General features: G+C 34.1%; 1 protein-coding gene across 1 annotated transcript; it reads left to right on the top strand.

Moving 5' to 3' along the window:
* The first annotated feature begins 5,197 nt into the window (after positions 1–5,197).
* On the top strand, positions 5,198–7,612 carry LOC122311463 (rust resistance kinase Lr10-like). The gene is made up of 3 exons (XM_043126018.1): positions 5,198–5,861; positions 6,211–6,240; positions 6,336–7,612. The coding sequence occupies exons 1-3, from the start codon at positions 5,255–5,257 to the stop codon at positions 7,454–7,456; spliced, it is 1,758 nt and encodes a 585-aa protein (XP_042981952.1). The 5' UTR covers positions 5,198–5,254; the 3' UTR covers positions 7,457–7,612.
* Positions 7,613–24,452: the final 16,840 nt, after the last annotated feature.

The raw sequence follows: 24,452 nt of genomic DNA, 5'->3' as shown, positions 1-24,452 counted from the left end.
AATGCGTGACTGCATGAGGGTATTCTTGAGAAAGAATGATAGCTTGAAGAAAATGTTTTTGACCACCAAACAAAGAGTATGCCTGACCACCGACACTTGGACTTCTATCCAAAATATTAATTACATGTGTGTGACCGCTCACTTTATTGATAATAATTGGAAGTTGCATAAGCGGATCATTTCATTTGTTTGGATTAGCGACCATAAGGGGGCAACGATTGGGAGGGAGTTGGAGGAGTGTATGCTTGATTGGGGCATTGACAAAATCCTCACAATTACAGTGGATAATGCTACCTCTAACGACTCCGCTATTGATTGGTTGAGAACAAGGGAAATAGGAAGTGCGGATTGTATAGCAAGTCACGAGTTTATTCACATGAGATGTACGGCACACATCTTAAACCTTATTGTGAGTGAAGGTTTGAAAGATGTTGATGACTCAATTGTAAGGGTCCGAAATTTGATTAAGTATGTGAAGTCTTCTCCCCAAAGACTTGCCACTTTCAAGTCTTGTGTTGATAGATCAAAAGTTCAATACTCTAGTTTTTTGACTCTTGACGTGCCTACTAGATGGAATTCGACTTTTCTTATGTTGGACGTGGCTGAGAAGTATCAAAAAGCCTTCCAACTTTTGCTTGATGAAGATCCCTACTTACGAGTTTATTTGTCTGAGGATGGACATGGGAAAAGGGTCTAGGAGCTCCTGGGCCGGATGATTGGGAGACCATAAGAAACTTTTCGAAGTTTCTTCAAATATTTAATGGTGTTACATTGCGCATTTTTGGTACACTATATGTCACATCAAATAATTATGTCCAAGAGTTTATTGTCATTCATAAACACTTGAATATTTTTTGTGACAATAGTAATCGACGTTTGAGTTCAATGGCTTTCAGAATGAAGACAAAGTATAATAAATATTGGGGTGATCTTGAAAAAATAAATCGGTTGTTGTTTATTGCTGCTATTCTTGATCCGCAGTTCAAATTGGTTACTCAAGCATATTGGTTCAAGAAAACATTGGGTGAGGAGAAGGGTGAGGAATTTGTTGCACTCCTCAAGAGGGATATGGAATATTTGTATGAGGCATATGTAGAGTTTGGTGGTGGGTGCGTAACTGGTGCTAACAAAACTCAAAGCGGTGAAGCTAGTGCATCAATGAGGAGTAGTAGTACAGTTACAGACTATGATCCCTTGGATTTTTTGAGGGAGTTCCATAAAGAGCATACAGTATCCTTGATGGATTGTAAGTCGGAGTTAGAGCGGTATTTGTTGGAGAACATTGAGATTCCTACGGGGAGTTTTAATATTTTAAATTGGTGGAAAGTCAACTCCACCAAGTATCCAGTTCTTGCTCTAATGGCAAGAGATATATTGGTCATTCCTATCACCACCGTTGCATTTGAGTCAACATTTAGCACAGGAGGCCGTGTCCTGGATCTTTGGCTCTTTGGCTCCTAGAACTGTAGAAGCTCTCGTGTGCTCGCAAAATTGGTTGAAGTCTACTCCCATATGCTTGAGTCAAAATTATTCTGAAGCCATTGATGATGCAGAGAGCTATAAGCTAGACTCAGGTAATGTATTTAGAGATTTTTTTAAGTTGTTATATGAGTTGATTTTAACATTTTGTAATACTAATTTCCTATACTTTAACATCTTAATGCAGAATTAGCCAATTCTATGGCCAGCATACTTCGTGAAGAGGATTGACAATCTTGTTTCTGGTATCTTATTTCAATTTTGCTTTCTTTATTTTTATAAATTTATATGGTGTCTTATTTCTTTACTAATTTTGTTCTTTTTTTTTAGGCACAAGTTGAAAAATGACATTTTTTGGACCTTTGGTTATGTATTTTTAATTTTAGGTTGTAATTTTGGACCTTTGGTTATGTATTTTTAATTTTAGGTTTTAATTTTGGTTATGTATTTTTAATTTTAGGTTGTCATTTTGGTTATGTAATTTTAACGTGTATTTAGTTTTAATTTAGTTTTTAATTTTGGTTGCACATTTGAGTTTAGTTTTATTTTTTATAGTGATAGATTTTGAATTTAGTTTTATTTTCTAATGTGATAATTTTGGTTAGATAAATTAGAAATCTCAAATTATATTTTTTAAAAAAATTGATATAGAAGCCTAAATCCGATTAGAGTTACAAATTGTAAAATTGAAATGTTAATTGGGTCAAAGAAAAAAGTCTAAAAAAAAGCCCAACTCCGACTCCGCTCCGACAAGTCGGAGTCGGAGTCGGAGCGGAGTGGGATGTAAGCGGAGTCGGAGTCGGAGTCGGAGGTCGGATTCGGCCTCCGATAAAGTCGGAGTCAGAGTCAGAGGAGGCCAAATCCAAACTCCGGTTGAATCGGTGCTCAGCCCTAAATTAGAGCATAAGAATTTGTTCACTACATAGTTTTGACAAGAACCTCAAGCTAATTTTAACTGATCAAATGTAAGCCATTACAAGTAACTAGCTCGTTTCCAATTAATTGTTTAAGTTTTTTAAATACTCGCATCTTCAAGGAATTAATCAAAGTCAAGTTGAACGGATTGGTTGAATGAATGAATCAAAAGCTGCGGACTAATTGAATACCTTGCTGACACAGGTTTTAAGAAACTAAGTTTAATTAGGGCCGGCTCAACGGGCAGGTGACTTAGGCAATTGTCGAAGGCTCCACCCCTAGTCAAGGCCCCACAAATTGATTTTCTTAATATGACACCGAAGGGAAGAAAAATAATAAACGACCCAAATTGTTTTCCTGAAAAAGAGAATGACATTGAAAGCAACAAAATAAGAAAGAAAGAATTGGGAAACCTATAAGATAAATTATCACAATTATCAGTCATTTTGTCTCTCTCGAGGCCCATGAGGAAAATGCAAGTATTTTACGGTAGGATCGGCGCATTACCTTAAACCTTAGAGTCAAAACGCAGCAGGGAAAGGAATAAGGATAAGTGAAGTGCTTTTACAGGCTAGTCAGGTATTTCAAAATATTGCTTAAATACCAGTTTGCCCTTTTGTAATTTTATAAGTTCATGACTAGAGTTTTTTTCATTTCGGATTGAACTTTGAATAATATAATTTTGAGCTCATTCAAGAAATTATAAAGTCATTGCTATCAATATATTCGTTATATAAAGCAATTAAATCAATTTCAAAAACTCTATTAATTATAGTAAGCTAGTTGTGATGAATAGGAGCAACCATATCTGAAACTGTTAGAGATAGAGATGAAGTATCTTCTTCTTCTTAATCAGCTTATTCTTTTATGGCTTTACCTTTGTATACATCAATATCCTTGATAGTATAATAAGCAAGAGTAACATGAGAGAAGGTAAAAACACCTTTCAGTTTTAAATCAAGTTTAGTAGTTTTTACTGAGTCTTCCAAAAAATTTCTAAGATTTAGCAGAAGTAATGGCCTGATTGTTTGGATATTTAGGCAAAGTTATATGTTTAGCAGATGAAAATTCCTCAATAACATTTTGTGTTAGGAAATATGTTCCACCACTTGACAAACTAATGTCGGACTAGTAAATCACTATTACAATCGTAGCTCCACTTTAATATCCAACTGACCTTGTATCTCTTGCAAAAATAGAGGAAGTAATAATAATTGAAGATGAAAAAAATAGGTTAAGAAAAAATAATAATTGGGAAACAAATAATTTAAGTAAAAATTAAATTATTAATTAACATATAGTTTTTTCTAAACAATTAACATATAGTAAATGTAGTTGCAAAATATGAAAAAAATAATACAATATTATTATTAAAAAATAATATTATATTATTATTTTGACTAATCCAATGTGAGGTTATACAAAATATATATGATTTTGGTTTTATACAAAATATACAAAATCCTCGAAAAAAGTTGTTTGATTGTATAATATTTTCATTTCTTTGTTTTAAAAATTATCTTTTTTCTTTTTCTCTTTCTATTTATCTTATTTTTAAAATATTACTTTCTAATAGTTATGTTTTAAAAAATTGATCTTTTTTATTGATCATATATCTTTTTTTTTTTAAATGATATTGTACTTTCCTAATTGGACAAAATGGAGAGAAGAGGTGCTTCGGAGGGAATGAAAGACTATAAATATTTATATATATTTCAGATATATTTTTTGTATTTTTATTTTTATTATTCTTTGCTTAAAATGGTATACATATATAAATTTATTTAAAAACTAAGGTTGGCATGATCCATCAAAACTAGGTTTAATAAGGGACCGCTCAAGGGGCAGATGACTTAGGCAAAGGCCCCTCAAATTGATTTTCCTATACATTTTTGCAAAAAAGTGGCAACATAATAATAAAATAGAAAACCTAAAGAAAAGTATGTAAACTGTGCATAAAAAGAATATAATAAATAAAAAAAGACTCAAAACTGTATTTTTTTTTTTTTTTTTTTTTGAGAAAACAGATGACATTATCACAACTCTCTAATCATAATTTATCTCATTTTCTTTTTCATTCTTCGGCATATTTTTATTTCTATTACAACCTTCTTGTATCTCAAAAATTAGAATAATGATTTTTAAAGAAGCTTCAAAATTATAGATTTAAAAATACAATTTGCATCCTATTATTATATTAAAAATTTAAAAATAAATAAAATTTTTCTTTAAGTCTCAATTTATATAAGCCGTCTAGAATTTAATCCTAAAAAAATAATCAAATCCATTTAAATAATTGAAAGAGATAACTTTATTAATCTTTGTTAGGGAATTTTTAAGTAATTAAGACCATCAATTCTTCTATAAAGAGTAGTGAAGCCCATGCATTGGCCATCATCAACTCTCCGATCGATTTGTCCAAAATAAAATTTCAAAAGAATTGTATGCATATAAAATTATAAAGTAATATGTATTTCTACGGTCTCCTAATTTGGCCCAGAATTTGCGAATATGGCATCACAACTATTGCAAAAAATCCTGAGATTAAACTATCTATTCAGAGAAATAAGATTTGGGTGAATTGAGGTTTTGAACAATTATTTTTTGTTAATTAGAAACGCCTTTAAGAAATTCCTTCATTTTGGAAATCTTTGGCCGTGTATACTTGGGCGTAAGCACATGCGTCACATAATGAGAACCAAATGATTGACTGAGTCATAAAAATGTGAGTCTTCTTTCTGCTTGTTTTAAAATATCTTTTAAATCCAAATAATTGACAGTACAAATATATCTGTTTTCCTTTGAGAGGCTGAGAAACCTTCCTTCCATAAAACAGATACAAAATATTTGCTTATAAGAAATGGCAATGATGATCATCTCCTCCTTCTTGTTTGTGGTAATTTTCATCTTACCCGCCCACGTACAAGGCCGAAATGAGTGTGCTGATTCACGGTGTGCAAGCCACGGCCCAGCCGTCCGATTTCCTTTCCGACTTAAAGACCGACACCCAGACCACTGTGGCTTTTCTGGGTTTCTTCTGTCCTGCACTGATAAAAATCAAACGGTGCTCCACCTACCGGATTCAGTAGAACTGTTTGTCGAAAACATTGACTACAAATCTCGGAGAATCCAATTGTATCATCCACACCGTTGCTTTCTAAGAGATATTCGGGATCTCAATTTACCTTCCTCGCCTTTCCAGTTCGCAGCAGATTACCCTTTAGCTGACTATGCCTTTTTCGGTTGTTCCCGTAAAAAAACAGAAGAAGATAGATACACTTGGATCTCTTGTCTTAGTGGCCCTAACCACCAAGTTCATGCCTTGGGTTATGAATATTCCATCGTCGAATTTCCCTTACCCCCTTGTAGAAGGATTTATGACGTTAGATCGATCCCAAGTTATTTGTTAGACAACGATTATCCAACTATTTACATGAATTGGTCCAGAATACCAGATGAAGCGAAAGGTATATATCCTATTCTATGTAATTTACAACTTTGTACTCAATTTATTCACACTTTTATTAATGCCTAGCTTACCAATGCTCATCTGCAGCGGCGAATTTTCTGCATTAATTAACAAAAATTTAATTTTGCACCAAAGAAAAATGAAATTAAATATATATATACATATATACACACACACGCATATATTGAAGTGTTTATCATGAACGTTATTCCTGAAATTTGGAAAAAAACTAAAATTAGAAAATAATAATAAATAAAGACCGATGCCGGTTGTGAATAATAAATAATCTCTCTGTTTTTTAATTTCACAAGCATGATGAGAATCTGATATGTTAAAACATTTCGCAGGTACGTCATCAACAAAACTAGTCACCGCTGGTAAGTGTCCCTCGTTTATATCATGACACTTTCATCATCGGGCAAAATCATGAGATATAGGACTTCTTGATCACTCACGATTCTTCAATATGCAGGTGCTGTCTTAGGTTCATTTCTTGTACTAGTACTGGTGGTCTTTGCTCTTCAACGTCTCTATATTAATTATATGGTAGAAAAAGAATATCGGGCAAAGATTGAAAAGTTCCTGGAGGATTATAGAAATTTCCAGCCGACGAGATACTCGTATGCTGATATTAAAAAGATTACAAATCAGTTTGCAGAGAAGTTGGGCCAAGGAGCATACGGTACAGTATTCAAAGGAAAACTTTCCAATCAAATTCATGTTGCCGTGAAGATCCTGAACAACAGTTCCAAGGAAAATGGTGAAGAATTCATAAATGAAGTAGGAATAATGGGTAGAATTCACCATGTTAATGTGGTTCGCCTTGTTGGCTTTTGTGCTGATGGATTTAGCCGAGCACTAGTTTATGAGTTTTTATCAAATTACTCACTAGAGAAGTTCATATTTTCAGCAAATGTCAAGAACCGTTTTCTTGGATGGGACAAGTTGCAAGATATTGCCATCGGCATTGCAAAAGGAATTGAATATCTTCACCAAGGATGTGACCACCAAATCCTCCATTTTGACATCAAACCCCACAATGTTTTGCTTGACGATAACTTTAATCCAAAAATTTCTGATTTTGGTCTTGCAAAATTGTGTTCCAAGGATCAGAGTGTAGTATCTATGACTACGGGCAGAGGGACCATGGGGTATATTGCACCTGAAGTGTTCTCTAGAAACTTTGGGAATGTGTCGTATAAAGCAGATGTTTATAGTTTTGGAATGTTGCTACTTGAAATTGTTGGAGGGAAGAGAAATGTTGATGTCACAGTGGAAAGCACTAGCAAGGTCTACTTTCCAGAATGGATTTATAATCTTTTAGAACAAAAAGAAGAGTTAAGAGTCTTTATCGAAGATGATGGATATACTAAAATTGTAGAGAAACTTGCAATTGTCGGACTATGGTGCATACAATGGCACCCAATGGATCGCCCTTCCATGAAACTTGTAGTTCAAATGTTGGAAGGAGAAGAAGATAAATTAATCATGCCTCCTAATCCTTTTGCCTCCTCAGGCCCTACAAAAGTTCAAGCACGGAAACCTACCACGCGTTTAGGTCAAGATTTGGAGGTTATCCCCGAATCAAATTAAGTTAATTGTTTATATTTTGTTTTGAAATCTTGTTGTAGTTGAGCATTATTGCTTTTGATTTTGCAATCGTAAAGGAATTCAAGGTTGTTTCTTTTCTATGAACTTGATATGATCATATTTGTTTCAGATAAAATCTAGTAGTTTGGAAGGGACTAATCAGTATTGACAAGTACCATCATGGTAGACAAATTCTTTAGTCAAGATTCCCATTTTGTATGGTATAGTATGTTGCAACGTATTATACATGACCCATTAGTCATTAAGGGCAATGACTCAATGCTATGAATTAGTTGTTTGTTATATATTAAGTTATGGATTCACCTTATGATATTAGTATTAACCTAATGAGAATAGATTTTAAATTATGATTCAAATATATGATGTAACCAGTCCAATTTGGTATAATTTTAGACCTTTTTTAAAAATCGAACCAATTTATATTAGTTTTTAAAAATTTAAGAACCGATATCAGATAGATTCATCACTGAGACCAAAATTTATAGTTTTTTAAGTTTCGGTCTAGTCTGATCCCCTTTTTTTGGTTTATGTATTATCTATGTTAATAATAATATGATCTTTACATATATTAAACTATATATTAGTCTATTTATATTATAGTATATACTTATATTATAGTATAAGTACATTACTTATTTTCTAATAATTAATACATATTAGTATGGTATTGGATTTATCTATAATCTATTTAAGTTATAAATTTTTTTATATAAATATATAATCAAATGTGTAAAAATATATTTACAAAAAGATTATATATATTATGTTTATTTTTCCAAAAGATGCGGACTAATTGTATACACTGCCGATACAGGTTTTAAGAAAGTTGAAAATGCACAAAGTTATTATATTGTAAATAGTAAAAAAAACACATCCTTATGCTAAGTTGCTAAAAAAAACACATCATTTAGAAAATGCACAAAGTTCCCCACCTTGCCTCTGATTCCAACTCACTAGGAAAAATAAAATGTTCATAAATATAAAATATAATTCGATAATAAAAATTTCTAATTCGACTTGTCATGTTTAAATAAAATGAAACAAATAAAATTTGACCATCCACCGGTACTAGCTGAAGGCTAATCCCGTACGAAATTCAATTTATTTACACCACCACCTTATAAATAATTCCTAACATGTTCCATGTAACTTCTAGATCATATTGATCATGGGTCATATAAAACATGCTCCAATAATACCGGTGCTGGTTTTTCTAGTCGTAAACATTTAGTCAATTAATCACATTGGTTTGCAAGTCGAACCATATATATTCACTACTTGCAACAACTGCATTGGGCGAGCGGTGGCTCGATTTGCTTTAAGCAAGGCTATATATCTCAGCGGAAAATATGACAATCACGAGTGCCATATCTATGCATTAATCGGATAATTTTTAAAATTGTAATTCCTATATATCATTCGTTAAATTAATTTTCTACATGCTATATATACCGCTTGATTTTTTCTACTGAAGAAGATTTTAGAATAAATATAATATAAAAGGAAACTTGGCCATTACAAAACCACTAGATCATGATCATAAGCTGGCCGAGATTGGCTCCAACAATTTTAAACTTAATTTAATTCATTTAATTATATTACTAATTAATGCACTGGCCACTTTTGAATCCACATTATTGTCAGGTCGAGGCCTAACATGCAAGTGGATCTCACATATATACTGGTATCGACACATGCAGGCTACCTGAATTAGTTCTTTCTCCGAATTAGAATCTTTACTATATAAAATGTGAATTTATAAATATTTTATCTAGTAAGCACATTATCTTTCGTAGGTCTTGAAAAATATTAAAATCTCTTTTTTTATAAATTATATAAAGTAAAATCTCTTTTTTTATTTATTTTATTCTATTATTTTTTTTATTTATTTCAAACTTTTGGGTGATGTTTTTACAAGGGTATCAATGATGTACAACAAGGAGAGTGTTACCTCCACATTACTTTTCTTTTAAGAGTTGTTTGGATTCAAAAACCATCTCATCTTATCTTATCTCATTATTACTACTTTATTAAATTCTAACACAAAGTATAATAAACAATGCAATTTTTTCAAATTCTAAAATAATAATAATATTAGGAAATAATATTTTATTTAACTTTCAACTTTTATCTAAAACCATCTCATCTCCCTATCCACAAAGCCCCTTAGGTACTCCAAACGTACAACAAGAAATAAATAAATTATTCCTAAATATAAAATGTAACTTGATAGTAAACTCAAGTCATGTTTGAATAAAATTAGATCATACATCCAGCACTCCTAAAGTCTAACCACATATTTATGAATTCAATTTGTTTACATGCAAACACTTATAAATCCCAACAGTTTCTAAGGGATTTCCTAGATATTGATGGGTTGTTGAAAACATGCTTAATTCAGTACTAGTGCTGATTTTTCAAGTCAATGGACATCTTATTCACGTACGTCCACCACCTGCTTAATTAATCAGTGCACGACATTTCAAATTTAATGACTTGACCATCAACATCATACTTTTCTTCATTTAGATTTAGAACGATAATCCCAATCCACATTACTGGCGGAGGTCCTCTCGACCGTGGAGCTTTTTTCTTCAATCACCTAACAAGTGGGTCTCACATTTATAAATTGCTAGGATACAATATATCTATACGAGGTGGCAACGTTATTATGTACTATGAAAGCCTATAATTAATTTTCTATACTATTAAAAAATGGGTTTTCGATAAACGTCTTAGTTTTAAAAATATCTTTTTATTTTTTTGAATGAAAAAACATTTTATTTTTCTTTTAAACAAGAACCAAAGTAGTCTCAATCTTTTTTTTTTACTTCGGTCAATATACGCAAGGTAGAAATCACTGGTTTAAATATTGCGCTTAATCAACGTCCCATATAAGACGGGCTCAACCACTATATATCATTTGTAGAAGACAAGCCCCTTGACATTGAAAGAGATAATAACAACTAACGAGTCTCTGTCTGATCACTTTTGTAATCTTGTTAGGGAAGTTTTAAGTATAACTAAGTGTTAGTAAAATGTACAGTAATATAATAAAAATTACATTCAAATTAACATTTAAATGAAATCAGTTTAGACCGATACATGAAAATCTCGTTCTCTTTAAAGAGATTCAAGCCTTTTGTAGTATTATTAAAACAACATATTTTATTTTCTTTAGATATATTCAACGGACCATTATTTCGTTTTTATTTTAGAAGAAAAAAGACCATAAAGTAGAGGACATTGTATATTCACAAAAATGACTTATTGCACAGAGGAAATTGTATAAAGTAGAAATTCTTTTTTTCTTTTTACTTTTTTGTAGATTTCAAAATCTTGAATGATGATTCTATAAGGTTATGAATGATGTACAACCAGGAGAGTGTTATCCCGTCATACTTTTCTTTTAGGGACTCCAAGCGTACAACAAGAAATAAATAAATTATTTCTAAATATAAAATATAATTCGATAGTTAACTACTCAAGTCGTATTTCAATAAAATTAGACCATCTAGCCACCACTCTTAAAGTCTAACCACGTTATATGAATTCAATTTGTTTACATGTACATACTTATAAATCCCAATAGTTTTTAAGGAATTTCCTAAATATCGATGGATCGTAAAAAATAAGCTTTAGTACAACTGATGCTGATTTTTCTAATCATTGTATATTTTCTTCATGTCACCGCCTGCTTAATTAATAAATGCACAACATTTCAATCATCTTTTCCATTTTTTTTACCCCAATATATATGCAACGCATAAATCTTGTAATTAATTGCAAGCTGTGGTAGACTGCATAATATTCTATGTCCCATTGAAGATGGGTTGGACCACTAGTCTATGGAAGACGGGCCCCTTGATATTGAAAAGACAGCGTGAGAATAAAATTAAACAAATAAAAATTGATTTTCGACGACTCGGTGAAGTCTAACCGCGTATGAATTCTATTTGTTTACACAGCCTTACAAATTCCTAACATTGTCCCAACCAAGATATCAATAGTTCGTTGAATACATGCTCATTACTACTGGTGCTGATTTTTCTAGTCATTGGCATCTTCTTCACGCCGACGGCCTATTAAGTCAATGCACGACTTGGCCTGGTTATGTTTTAAAATTTTTTATCTCATCTTATTTAATTATTATAATTTTTTAAATTTTTATACAAAATAAAATAAACAATGTTACTTTTTTAAATCTCAATATAACTTTTTTAAATTTCAATATAAAAATAATATTAAAATAATATATATTCTAATAATATTATATTCAAGTTTTAATTTTAATCTCAAATCATCTTATTTTATCTTTAAAAATAAATGAGGCCCAGCCCAAACATTGACCTGATAATGACTACTTCATTTTGATTCATTTAGCTAGTAGGTGGTCCTCGAGGAGCTTTTTTCTTCAATCAGCTAACAAGTGGGTCTCCAAGTGGGTCTCACATTTATAAATGATGCTATGGACACCCAATACCTACCCTGGAAATTACTCTCCTTTACGTATGTTGATAGAAGATGGGGTCGACCACTATAAATGTATTGTCTCCTAGTACCAGGCTGAAAGCTCCTTGACCCTCCATATGACAGCGCTATTCCAACAGACCTCACACGCATTGCATTATTAAAATCTAATTTCTCCTTTACGTACGTTGATAGAAGATGGGGTCGACCATTATAAATGTATTGTCTCCCAGTACCAGGCTGAAAGCTCCTTGACACTCCATATGACAGCGCTATTCCAACAGACCTCACACGCATTGCATTATTAAAATCATCTACGTGTCCATTGCTAATTGATAAATAACATACAAATTAGCATAAAAGAGATAGGGTGGGCTTGGCTACGTACGTTGAAGCAGCTCACGGATGAAATGAAAGATATATGGAGTCAGTGCAAATATATATATATATATATATATATGTAGGCCTAAATCATGCAATATTACACAAAGCTCACCATAATTAAACCATAATTACTAGGAGAGTCTCACAATGCTCATATCATACACTCACACTGGCCACAAGAAATCACGATCGATAAGCGTTTGTGTGGTGCATTTGGAATCTTGGATTTTAACTTTTAATCGGGTTTGTCTTTGATATTTGAAAGCTTTTAAGAAAATAGTTTGATTATATAAATATTCTCATTTCTTTCTTTTCAAAAATTATCTTTTTTTTTTTTTTTCTATTAATCTTGTTTTCAAATTTCTAAAAACAAATCATCCATTTTTAGTGATCATATTTTAAATATATCTATACTAATAATATATAAAGTGCAAATCGCTTATCTACAGTATTTTCGTTTAACTTTTTTTTTTCTATTTTACCCTAATTTTATTTGATAATTACGGTAATTTACATTTTACCTTTATTTTACCGCTAATTGTATTCTCACTTTATCAAATAAAAAAATAATTGCCCGTGTCTTTCCGATTGGTGCTACTCGTCAATCTCCGACAATTGAAGGTATGCTTCTTATTCTTTATTCTTTCGGTATTGCATGAATGAAATATTTCAATATATATAATTACATATCAGAGCCAAAAAAAATTAGAAACAGAATAAAAACGATGTTTGCACATTCACATATGTAGTTTACAGAAAATATTCCCAACAAAAAAAAAAAATCAAACAAATATTATCTTTTGTCTTCTAATTTGCTGGCACTTCACAAGAGAAACGACCAAAGAACGTTTCTATTGAGATTTTTTTAAAAGAAAAAAACAAGTTAGTGTGAAAAAAAAAATGCCGAATAACAAGAAGAAAAATAAATGAAATCAAACACAGAAAAAAAAAAAAAAAAAAAAAAAAAAAAAAAAAAAAAAAAAAAAAAAAACTTTAACCAAAACAGAAAAAGCATAGAAACACAAATGGAAAGAAAAAAATTTTTGTTTAAAAGATGTGAAAAATGCAAAGGTAATATATATCAAAGGGCGATGAACAAGAAAAAAAAGTGGAAGAAATCAAACGCAAGAAAAAAAAAAAAAACTAACTTGGAATGGAAACTGAAAAACCCTAGCAACACAGATCGCAAAAAAAAAAAAAAATCTATTCTACAGATCTGAAACGCAAGGAAAAAAATAACGTGAATCGAATATACATTAAACGCAAGAAAAAAAAATTTCTACATGACTGTAACAACGAACGCAACATTTTAAAAAATAAAATTTCTACAAGAAACAAAAATTAGAAGAGATGGAAGAACAAACAAATATCTTAAGAACTGTGAAGATCTGTTCAGATCTCTAAATATATGCAAGAAAATAAACCAAGAACCGATCTCTTCAAACTGAAAAACCCCAAGAACACAGATCGCAAAAAAAAAATCTTCTACAGATCTGAAATGCAATGAAAATAAACGTTAAGAATATACATGAAACGCAAGAAAAAAAAATTTCTACATTAATGTAACAACAAACGCAAGAATCTGTTCAGATCTGTAAATAAATGCAAGAAAATAAACCAAAAAAACGTTAAGAACACAGATTTAAACGCAGAAAAAAAAATAAACAAAAACATGAGTATCAAACCAAACGAGTAAGAAACAAAAAAATCGAACCACAAACCAACAACTAAATAAATCCCAGCACAAATAGATGAAAGAAACAAGAACTTGCACTGCAATATACGTTGAACGAAAGGAAAAATAAATAAATTAGGCATATCTGAGACATAGAAATTAAAATTTGGGAGGTTTAAAAAAAATGGAGAAGGAAATAGAGATGGTGTAGATGAGAGAAGAGAAACGGCGTAGATGAGAGAAGAAAGAAGATGGAAGAACGAGAAGAAGAAAGGTGAGAGAGAGAGAGAGAGAGAGAGAGAGAGAGAGAGAAGGGGGCGGCCAAAAGGAATGCTGAATGCATAAGGATGCTTTTATCTCAATGGGCGTAGGGTTAGGGTTAGGATAGCAAAAATATTTGAAGACCCCATAAGTAGGCTATTGCATGCTAGATTTCTGATATTTGAAATTAATTTTCTTTTATTACTACGGGCCCTGTCTCTGTCTTGCTAGAAAGGACAGCAAAAATATTACTACTTTGAGAAATGTGTTAAAGCGTGTTCCATATTTCAAACCTAGAAAATGGCTTTTATCTTTCAGCTACCCAAATCTTAAAACTTCACTCACAAGCTAAATACAAACTTTTCACCAAAAAAAAAAAAAAAACGTTCATATCGATAAGTGTATATATATATTTAAATATATATAATATTGCTATTCAGTTCAACTGTGTCCAAATCTTTTTAAAATTAATATGATAATTGCTCATAAATTTGCTTATAGGCTTTCTTTTTATAAATATTAAATTTATTTATATTATCTTTTATTATTGTTAATTATTATATTTATATGCAAATTTAGAGGCTTCTTAGACTGTTGATCCCATAATTGATTTGTGATAGTTTGTATAAAAATGTTGACAAAAAAATTCATCTCTATTTTTAATATCTTTGATTAATATGCGCATCATATTCTTTTTTTCTTACTATCATTTTATTTTTATTATTATTCATGCTATCATTTGCATTGTTTTTAAATAAAATGGAAAATTTTTATAAATTATCTGTAAACAAAAAATGATAAACATTTTTTTAAATCAAGTAACAAAGTAATGATCCAGGCAGATTAACAAGAGATTTATATCAACAAACAAAAATGATAAGAAAGTTGATGAATTCTTATAATTAACTATTTATTAGGAATTAATAGTAAAACACCATTTTACTTACTAATCACTTCAAAGTTATGGTTATTGAGTTTTTATACATAAATATAGTATTTAGTCTTGTTATTTTCAAAATTTGTTTGAAAAATTTTAAAAATTTGATAAACATTAACTTATTAACACAAACATTATAATAAAAAAATAAAACAAAATAGCATTTCCATTTATTTGTGGTTTTTTTATAGCCTTTTATTTGTTTTTATTTTTTTATTTTTTATATATTTTATTAAAAATATGTTTGATAATAAATTCCATTCAATACATTAATTCTTTGCTTGTAAGCTTCTTCTTTTTTTTTTTTTTTTTTTTTTTTTGTAAATAGTGAATTTATTTATATCATCTTCTTTTTTTTTTATCATTAGAATTTTTTTTTATTTATGTTTTTTTTGTTAGATTTGTTGCTTTTGCTTTTGTTTGGCTCTTCATCAATCTGGTTGGTGTCAATTCACTGTGTCCACTTTGTTCCTCTGTTTGTGCTCCACTTCCTGGTATGTTCTTTTCTATCTGATTTGAAAAAATATTATTCAATTTTTGTATGTTCATATAAGTGCACTTGCAATTCGGATAAATTGATGATATTATATCATTGTCATGTGAATAATTGCTTTTCTCATTATATTAATTTGTTTTAATACATTTGTTTTATTCTAAGATTTGTTATCTTGTTTGATCCATTTAAGATTTGTTGCTTTTGTGGGTTTTTTATAGCCTTTTATTTTTTTATTTTTTTTTGTTTTATATATTTTATTAATATCATTTTTTGTATCATTAGAATATTTTTTTTATGTATGTTTTTTTTTACAGATTTGTTGCTTTTGCTTTTATTTGATTGTTCATCAATCTGGTTGGTATCAATTCGTTGTGTCCATGTTGTTCCTCTGTTTGTGCTCCACTTCCTGGTATGTTCATTTCAATCTTATTTAAAAAAATATTATTCAATTTTTTTATGTTCATATAAGTGTACTTGTAAGTAGGATAAATTGATGATATTAATTTGATTTATTTTAATTTATACATAAATAATTATTGCTGTGATGACCCGCTTTTGAGTGTATTTTCACTGAAATGGTTGTTTTTATTTTAATTAATATATTAGTTTATTATTTTAATTTATTTGCGTTTTAAAATTAGTTTTTAAATTATTTGATGTTGTGTTTTATTTCTTTAAGTCGTTTACGGTTTTTAATCTCGTTTCGGCGGATTTGTTTTGTTTTTCCCGGAGTGAGGATTGGACCTCATCTCTTTCCTACATCTTTTTTTCTCTTTTTCTTTTTTTCCTTTTTCTTTTTTTCTTCTTCTTTCTTTTTCTTTTTCTTTTTCTTTTCTTCTTCCTTTTCTTTTTCTTCTTCCCCGTGCGTCCCGCACGACTCTCTCTCTCTACCCCTTTCTCCGTCCGTTTCTCTCTCCGCCCAGAACCACCGCCGCCGGCCGCCGTGCGGCACACCGCCCATACCATTCGAAGCCCCTCCCTCCGGCGCACCTCACCACCGATTTCCAGCCCCATCCGGCCAGCCATTTGGCCGGAAAACACCTTTGAAGCCCCACGGTTTTTGGCTCGATCCGCCGCCGTTGCTCCACCTCCGGCCACCATTTCTTCACCACTTCATCACCGGTCCCTTGCCGTCCTAACCCACCCATTTCCGGCCTCCAACGACCACCGGAACAGCTCCTACGAGCTAAGTTTCCGATTTGCTCTTTTTGGCCATTTCCGGCCATTCCGCCGCCACCCACGGCCGTCCGTCACTTCCATTAGCTTCACAACCATCCCTTGACCATCCTCCATCAATCTCGTGTCCTAGTTTGTCCCCGTTCAAAAGTGGGTTTTTCGGACCCACGGCCACAGTGAATTTTCACTGTGACGTTGCTGTTTTTCCGCCGTTTGCAACGCCGCTTGTTTTCTAAAATTGCCTTATAGCGCTGTAAGTATTTTCCAAACCCTATTTTCAGATTTTAATATATATTGCTCATTCAATTGTTTTATTTATTTAATTATATATTTTATTAATTGTTGTTGGTTGTTGATTCCGGACTGAGTCCGAGGAGTTTCGGGGGTCGGATGGATTGAGGACGGAGTTTTGTTTGGTTGGTTGTGTTTGGTTGATTTGGTTGTGCCGTGTGGCGTGCGTTGCATTTTGCTTTGTGTGCGTTGCATATTGCATACATGTGCATTTTGTTTTATTTGGGTTAATCATGTTTATCGGCGTTTTTGGGTGTTTGGTTGCGTGTGTCTCACGAACCCAAGCCGGGATGGGTTATTATCACGGTGGAGCTCCTCTGGTCACTCGGGAGCGGTCAATACTGAGTGACGTCCCCTGAGTTGTCGTCTGGGCGCTGACGAGTTCGGTACTAGAGGATGGGTCTAGCCCGGTACGTGCTGAGCACGAGTCTAGGCATCGCTCTATTCACCGATTCTGAGGCCCTGCGCGATGACAGGAGTAGTATTAGAGGATGGGTCTAGCCCGGTACGTGTTGAGCACGAGTCTAGGCATCGCTCTACTCACTGACTCCGGGAGCGGAAATTAGAGGATGGGTCTAGCCCGGTACGTGCTGAGCACGAGTCTAGGCATCGCTCTATTCACCGACTCCGTGGCCCTTCGCTGGCGAGGGCTAGAGGATGGCCTGGCCCGGTACGTGCTTGGCACGAGTCTGGGCATCGCTCGTTTAGGTGTCGCACGCGTAGCCGTTCTCTACGGTGTGGCACTGAGCCAGGGTGTGCGGATGATCCCTAGGGGAGATCATGGTGCATACGGAGCGGGTTGTGGTATGGTTTTCGGTTATGATCCATTTTCTGGGAAAATGGTGGTTTGGGCCATTATCGGGGATAATGGCGAGGTTTGACTTCTTGGATGTTTTGTGGGCCATATGGGTTTTTTTTGGCGTGTGTGGAAAACTGGTGTTTTTGGGCTTTGGGCATGGTTCATGCATATTGTTTGAGTTTTATGTGTTTTCATCTGGTAGTGTTTGGGTCATACTTACCTGCGGAACCTTTCTTGGTTCCGTAGCTTTTGGTGCAGAGTTCGAGGAAGAGGAGGAGGAGGCTGAGCCCGAGGATGCGGCTCCGCCGGGTTGCTGATGCTGTGCTTTTTATCTGTTTTTAAACCTGTATTTGTGTTTTTGTAATATTTTAGTTATGTATGTTTTAAACAGCTTGTATTATGTTAAGAAAAATTCTGGTACTTAATTATATGACTTTCGTTATCCGCTGCGTTTCCTTTTGCACATTTGTTGCCTTTGCACACACTTGGCACCCGTTGATGGGATGGTGACCCGGGTTGTCACCATCCGGACGTCTCGATTTCCCCGTGTTCGGGCGTGGGGATTTGGGGGCGTCACAATTGCAAATTTAATAATAATGTTTATCAAACTTTTCGTTACTTAGCTAGCTATTTGCACATAGTTCATTTAAATTTTTTCATTTAATATATCAATTTTACATAAAATTGTATTAAGAATTTAAAATATAAAAAAATGAAATTTAAAATATTTTTTTAGTTAATCCTGAACATAATCATGATGGTGCTCGTTTGGAAGCAAATATCAAAAGACTACTTTACTCACTAATCACTTCAAAGTAGGGGTGAAAACCGACATATCGGTTTCGGTTTTGGGCAAAAACCGAAACCGCACCGATGGGTTTCAACATTGAAAATCTCGACCGAAACCGGCCGGAGAATGGGAGGAAACCGTCGTCCTCGGTCTCGGCGTAACTCCGGTCGGTTCGTCGGCGTCGTCGGTTGCTGAGGGAGAGAGAGCGAGAGACGGCGAGAGACGGCGATGAAGCCGCGGTGACTGACATTTTTGAGAGACAGAGAGATAGAGAGAAACGAGAGAGACTGAGAGAGAGGAGGGGGGCGACGGAGCTGGCCTTGCGTGTGCCTTGAGAGAGAGAGAAAGTAACTAATCAAATGTAATAAATATAATAACTGCTTGATTTTTTCTACTGAAGAAGATTTTAGAATAAATATAATATAAAAGGAAACTTGGCCATTACAAAACCACTAGATCATGATCATAAGCTGGCCGAGATTGGCTCCAACAATTTTAAACTTAATTTAATTCATTTAATTATATTACTAATTAATGCACTGGCCACTTTTGAATCCACATTATTGTCAGGTCGAGGCCTAACATGCAAGTGGATCTCACATATATACTGGTATCGACACATGCAGGCTACCTGAATTAGTTCTTTCTCCGAATTAGAATCTTTACTATATAAAATGTGAATTTATAAATATTTTATCTAGTAAGCACATTATCTTTCGTAGGTCTTGAAAAATATTAAAATCTCTTTTTTTATAAATTATATAAAGTAAAATCTCTTTTTTTATTTATTTTATTCTATTATTATTTTTATTTATTTCATCCTCTTGGGTGATGTTTTTACAAGTGTATCAATGATGTACAACAAGGAGAGTGTTACATCCACATTACTTTTCTTTTAGGAGTTGTTTGGATTAAAAAACTATCTCATTTTATCTCATCTCATTATTATTATTTTATTAAATTCTCACACAAAGTATAATAAACAATGCAATTTTTTCAAATTCTAAAATAATAATAATATTAAGAAATAATATTTTAATAATATTTTATTCAACTTTCAACGTTTATCTAAAATCATCTCATCTCACTATCCACAAAGCCCCTTAGGGACTCCAAACATACAACAAGAAATAAATAAATTATTCCTAAATATAAAATGTAACTTGATAGTAAACTCAAGTCATATTTGAATAAAATTAGATCATGCATCCAGCACTCCTAAAGTCTAACCATGTACTTACGAATTCAATTTATTTACATGCACACACTTATAAATCCCAACAGTTTCCAAGGAATTTCCTAGATATTGATGGGTTGTTAAAAACATGCTTAATTCAGTACTAGTGCTGATTTTTCAAGTCAATGGACATCTTATTCAAGTACGTTCAGTGCCTACTTAATTAATCATTGCACACATTTCAAATTTAATGACTTCACCATCAACGTCATGACTTTTCTTCATTTTGGTTTACATCAATAATCCAAATCCATATAGTTCTAGTGGAGGTCCTCTCGATCGTGGAGCTTAATGTTTTCTTCAATGATGTAACACCTGGGTCTCACATTTATATTGCTATGGAGCATGGACACATATATACAATATATCTATATGAGCTAACGACAATATTATGTACTCTGAAAACATATAATTAATTTTCTATATTATTAAAAAATAGGTTTTCTATAAACGTCTTAGTTTTTAAAACATTTTTTTACTTTTTGTCCATGAATAAAAAAATTATATTTTTCTTTTAAACAAGAACCAAAGCAGTCACAATCTTCTTTTTCTACCTCGGCCAATATATACACAAGGTAGAAATCGTTGGTGTAAATATTGTGCATAATCAACATCCCATATAAGATGGGCTCGACCACTATATATCATATGTAGAAGACAAGCCCTTCACATTGAAAGTAGGGGTGTAACCGGTCCGATTCGGTCTGGTTTTGGACAAAATTTAAAACCAAACCGGTATGTATCGGTTTTGCATTTTTCAAAACCGATTACGTACAAGTTATCCTTCTAAACCGGTACTCTGGTTTTACTGGTTTTCGGTCAGGTTCAGTTCGGTTTTACCGATTTTAATGTACTCTATTATATATTATATATTATATAATATAGTATATTATAATATATAGTGATATAATATTAGTATAACTATTAATATGCACTATTATAGTTTAATATTATATTAATTAGTAATTTATCATATAATATAAAACTATTTTATATATAGTTATATATTATATATAAATATTATATATAATATAAAAAATTAAAATATATATAAATTGGTTCGGTCCGGTTTTAGAAAAAAAGAATCAAAACTGGACCGATCCCACCGGTTTGGTCCGGTCCAGTCCGGTTTACCGGTTTATCGATTTTTTATTACACCCCTAATTGAAAAAGATAATAAAAACTAGCAGGTCTCAATCTGATCAAGTTTGTAATCTTGTTAGGGAAGTTTTAAGTTTAACTAAGTGTTAGTGAAATGTACAATAATATTGAAAAAGCAGTGGTTCTACACAACACTACACCTAGAGGGGGGTGAATAGGTGTAATCTAATTTTTATGGCCTTTTGAAAATTAATCAAACAAGCAGTTAATAAATGAATCAAATAACACAAATAATCAACACATGATTTTGTTCACGGAGTGGAAACTCATTTGAAGAACCTCTTCAAAATCTAAAACCACTCCGGGTGTAAGACACCACCTCAAATCCACTATAGAAATTTTAGTTTGTTACAACCAATTTAGAGACACTCACAAAACCTTTGTAGTAGCTAAACTTGGCTTGCAACACCACGAGTGACCCACTCGATCTCTACACGCATGTAGTGTCGGAACTCCGACCTTCCTATAGCTTCCCACAAGAACCTCTCGATCTCTGCATCAACGGCAGCTCCGGACTCTTCCGGCCAACAAAAATGTCCACTTCAATGGACTCAAGTAAGAGTTGATTTTGTGTGTTTAGTGGTGGAGAAGTGTTTATCCAAGAGAGAATCAACCAAATGGGGGAGAGGTTGCTCTAAGAAGTTCTTGGAGGCCCTTAGGGTTTTTGCTCTGATTCTCCACACATAGAACAGAAGCTAACATGTTCTATTTATAGTTCCCATCAAATGAGGCGTTCAAAACCCTACATTGTAAGTGATCTAGAACATTGGCTCGAGCGAAGTGTCGAGCGAAGGTCGAGCGCCGAAATCTGCCTGAGTTCGCTCGAGCGCCATGTCGAGCGAGTATCGAGCGGTTGACTATGCCTGCGTTCGCTCGAGCTCAGTGTCGAGCGAGGGTCGAGCGACACACTCTGCCTGGGTTCGCTCGAGCTCAGTGTTGAGCGAGGGTCGAGCGGTTGAATCTGCCTGAGTTCGCTCGAGCCGTATGTCGAGCGAGGGTCGAGCGGTTGAATCTGCCTGAGTTCGCTCGAGCGCTCTGTCGAGCGAGGGTCGAGCGAAGTTGCTTCTTTTGACCAATAATGAGCACACTTCAAGCCCACTTCAAGCTTTCCGCAACAACACTTGTTACAACACTATTTTACACAGGTTTTCACAAGAATATGCCAACACGCTCATTTTTCCCTCAACAATCTCCCCCTTTGGCATTTCTGTGACAAAACCTCTAACCTATACATATGACCTAATCCTAGCACACCCAATTAGATCCATATTCTTGAACATGTTGAAATATTTCTGCACACGCTTAGCAAACGGTTAAACATACCCATTCACATATGCACAAAAACGTATTTGCAATTCTCAAATCATAATTCTCAAATCAAATCATAATTAGAAAAGAAATACTTCATTAAGCAACAAATCAGGAGTTCAAGAAACATTAGTCAAACAATCAGCAGCTAACAAGACATATAAATCAACAGAAATAACCAAAAGCTGCTGTTCCCCCAAAACAAAAAAAAAAAGTGTTAGTACAAGTAACACTCCCCCTGAGTTAATACTGTACTACTCCCCCTCAACAATATCTCCCCCTTTTTGTCACAAGAGGCCAAGGGTCTCAATCATCACCATCGACATCCTCATCATCCTCATTGAGCTGCCTCTCAATGTCGTTGAAGCGTTGAGTCACAAGTTGTTGCAGATTATCAACTTTCACCTCAAGGCTGTCGAACCGGGCGTCAAGGCGAGCTAGATACTCAAGTACCTGCTGTAGACTGGGCTCCGACGAACCGGGAGCTGAGGAAGATGGCTGAGAGCTGGATGGGGCCGAGGTAGACGGCTGAGAACTAGATGGTCGGGAGCTCGAAGGCTGAGAGGAGGGAGCGGGAGGGTGCTCAACACGGATAGGCTGTGGAGTTGTGTGAGCACGACTGAGCTGGACCGTCCTACGACCAATAGGAGCCTTAAGTGCAATTCTAGGCTCCTGAGGATGGAAAGCAACGGATTGGGAGAGAGCTATTCGGGTGATTAAACACGGTAAAGGCAAACCAGTCCGTGTTTTGGAGGACCGATACGCCTCAATAATAACCCGACATAAAAGACTTCCTAGATCAATGGAGGCACCATTGATCAAGGCATACAGCAGACGGGCACGGTCAAGACCCACATCACTATTATGACCAGTAGGATCTAAGTTCGTAAGAACAATCCTACTCAGAATGAGGTGATCGGGGGTAAAACGAGCAGTTGAAATAGGGGTTGTTCCTTCCCAACTACTAGGTTGACCACACAGACAACTAGCAATGACTTGTGGACTGGGAGGAGGTGTCCCTGAGTAAGGAGGTGTCCGTGAGTAAGGAAACTCAGAATAGGGCTCACGAGGGGCATTTAACAGAGTCGCTATCATGCCCGGAGTGACTCGGAAAACAACATTCCTGAGACTGACTTCAAATGAGTCATCAACAGATATGTCATGAATATTGGAGTAAAACTCCCTAACCAACTCCACAGAAGGAGTGGGATGACCGGTGGTCAATGCCTGCCACTGACGAGACTAAAAAATGTGGGGAATGATAGTCTCGGTAAGCTCACCTAATGTCACTTCACGCTCGACTATGGGAGTACGATGCGAGAAGTTCTGAGAGTACAACTCTTGGGCTCGGGCACTATGGAATTGGGCTTGAGCGGGTGCAGGGGGGTTTTGGCGAGGACGAACATGTCGAGACATGGTTTCAGCTGTAGACAGAGTCAACGACGTTAGACAAGGCTACGACAATGCAAAGATGTGATGAATGCATGCATGCTAACACAACAATGCCAACCAACAATGTAGGACTTGGTGCATGCCCGATGTCACTCTTCATTTTTCAAAACAATAATGCATGCCAACCATTTGCAAGCGAATTCATGTGCATGACTCATGTGCATGACACATATGCAATGACAACCCACATGTAAGCCAATGCCAACCCATGTGCATGACTCTTATGCAAAGACAATGCCCAGCCATTTACTAGTCAATGCCAACCCATTGGCAAGCGAAAGCCAACCCTCATGCATGACTCATGTGCATGCCAATGCCAACCCATGCGCAAACTCATATGCAATGACAATGCCAAGCCATTGGTAAGTCAATGCCAATTCTAAACCAAAACACCTTCAAAACATAATGCAATCCTAGTTAAACGATGTCCCAAACCTAGGATAGACATGAAATAGATATGGGAACAATGCTAAGCCAATGCATGATGAAAAAGAGAAACGACACTTCACTGAGGCATTTTATCGAACACTTGGAGTGCATC

The sequence above is a fragment of the Carya illinoinensis genome, chromosome 5 (assembly GCF_018687715.1).
Source record: "Carya illinoinensis cultivar Pawnee chromosome 5, C.illinoinensisPawnee_v1, whole genome shotgun sequence".
Lineage (NCBI taxonomy): Eukaryota > Viridiplantae > Streptophyta > Magnoliopsida > Fagales > Juglandaceae > Carya > Carya illinoinensis.
This window is presented reverse-complemented; position numbering and strand designations above follow the sequence as displayed.

Coding starts and splice junctions, on each gene's coding strand:
- LOC122311463 (XM_043126018.1), top strand. CDS start 5,255: ATGGCAATGATGATCATCTCCTCCTTCTTGTTTGTGGTAATTTTCATC. Junction 5,862..6,210: donor AATACCAGATGAAGCGAAAG/GTATATATCCTA, acceptor AACATTTCGCAG/GTACGTCATCAACAAAACTA. Junction 6,241..6,335: donor AACAAAACTAGTCACCGCTG/GTAAGTGTCCCT, acceptor TTCAATATGCAG/GTGCTGTCTTAGGTTCATTT.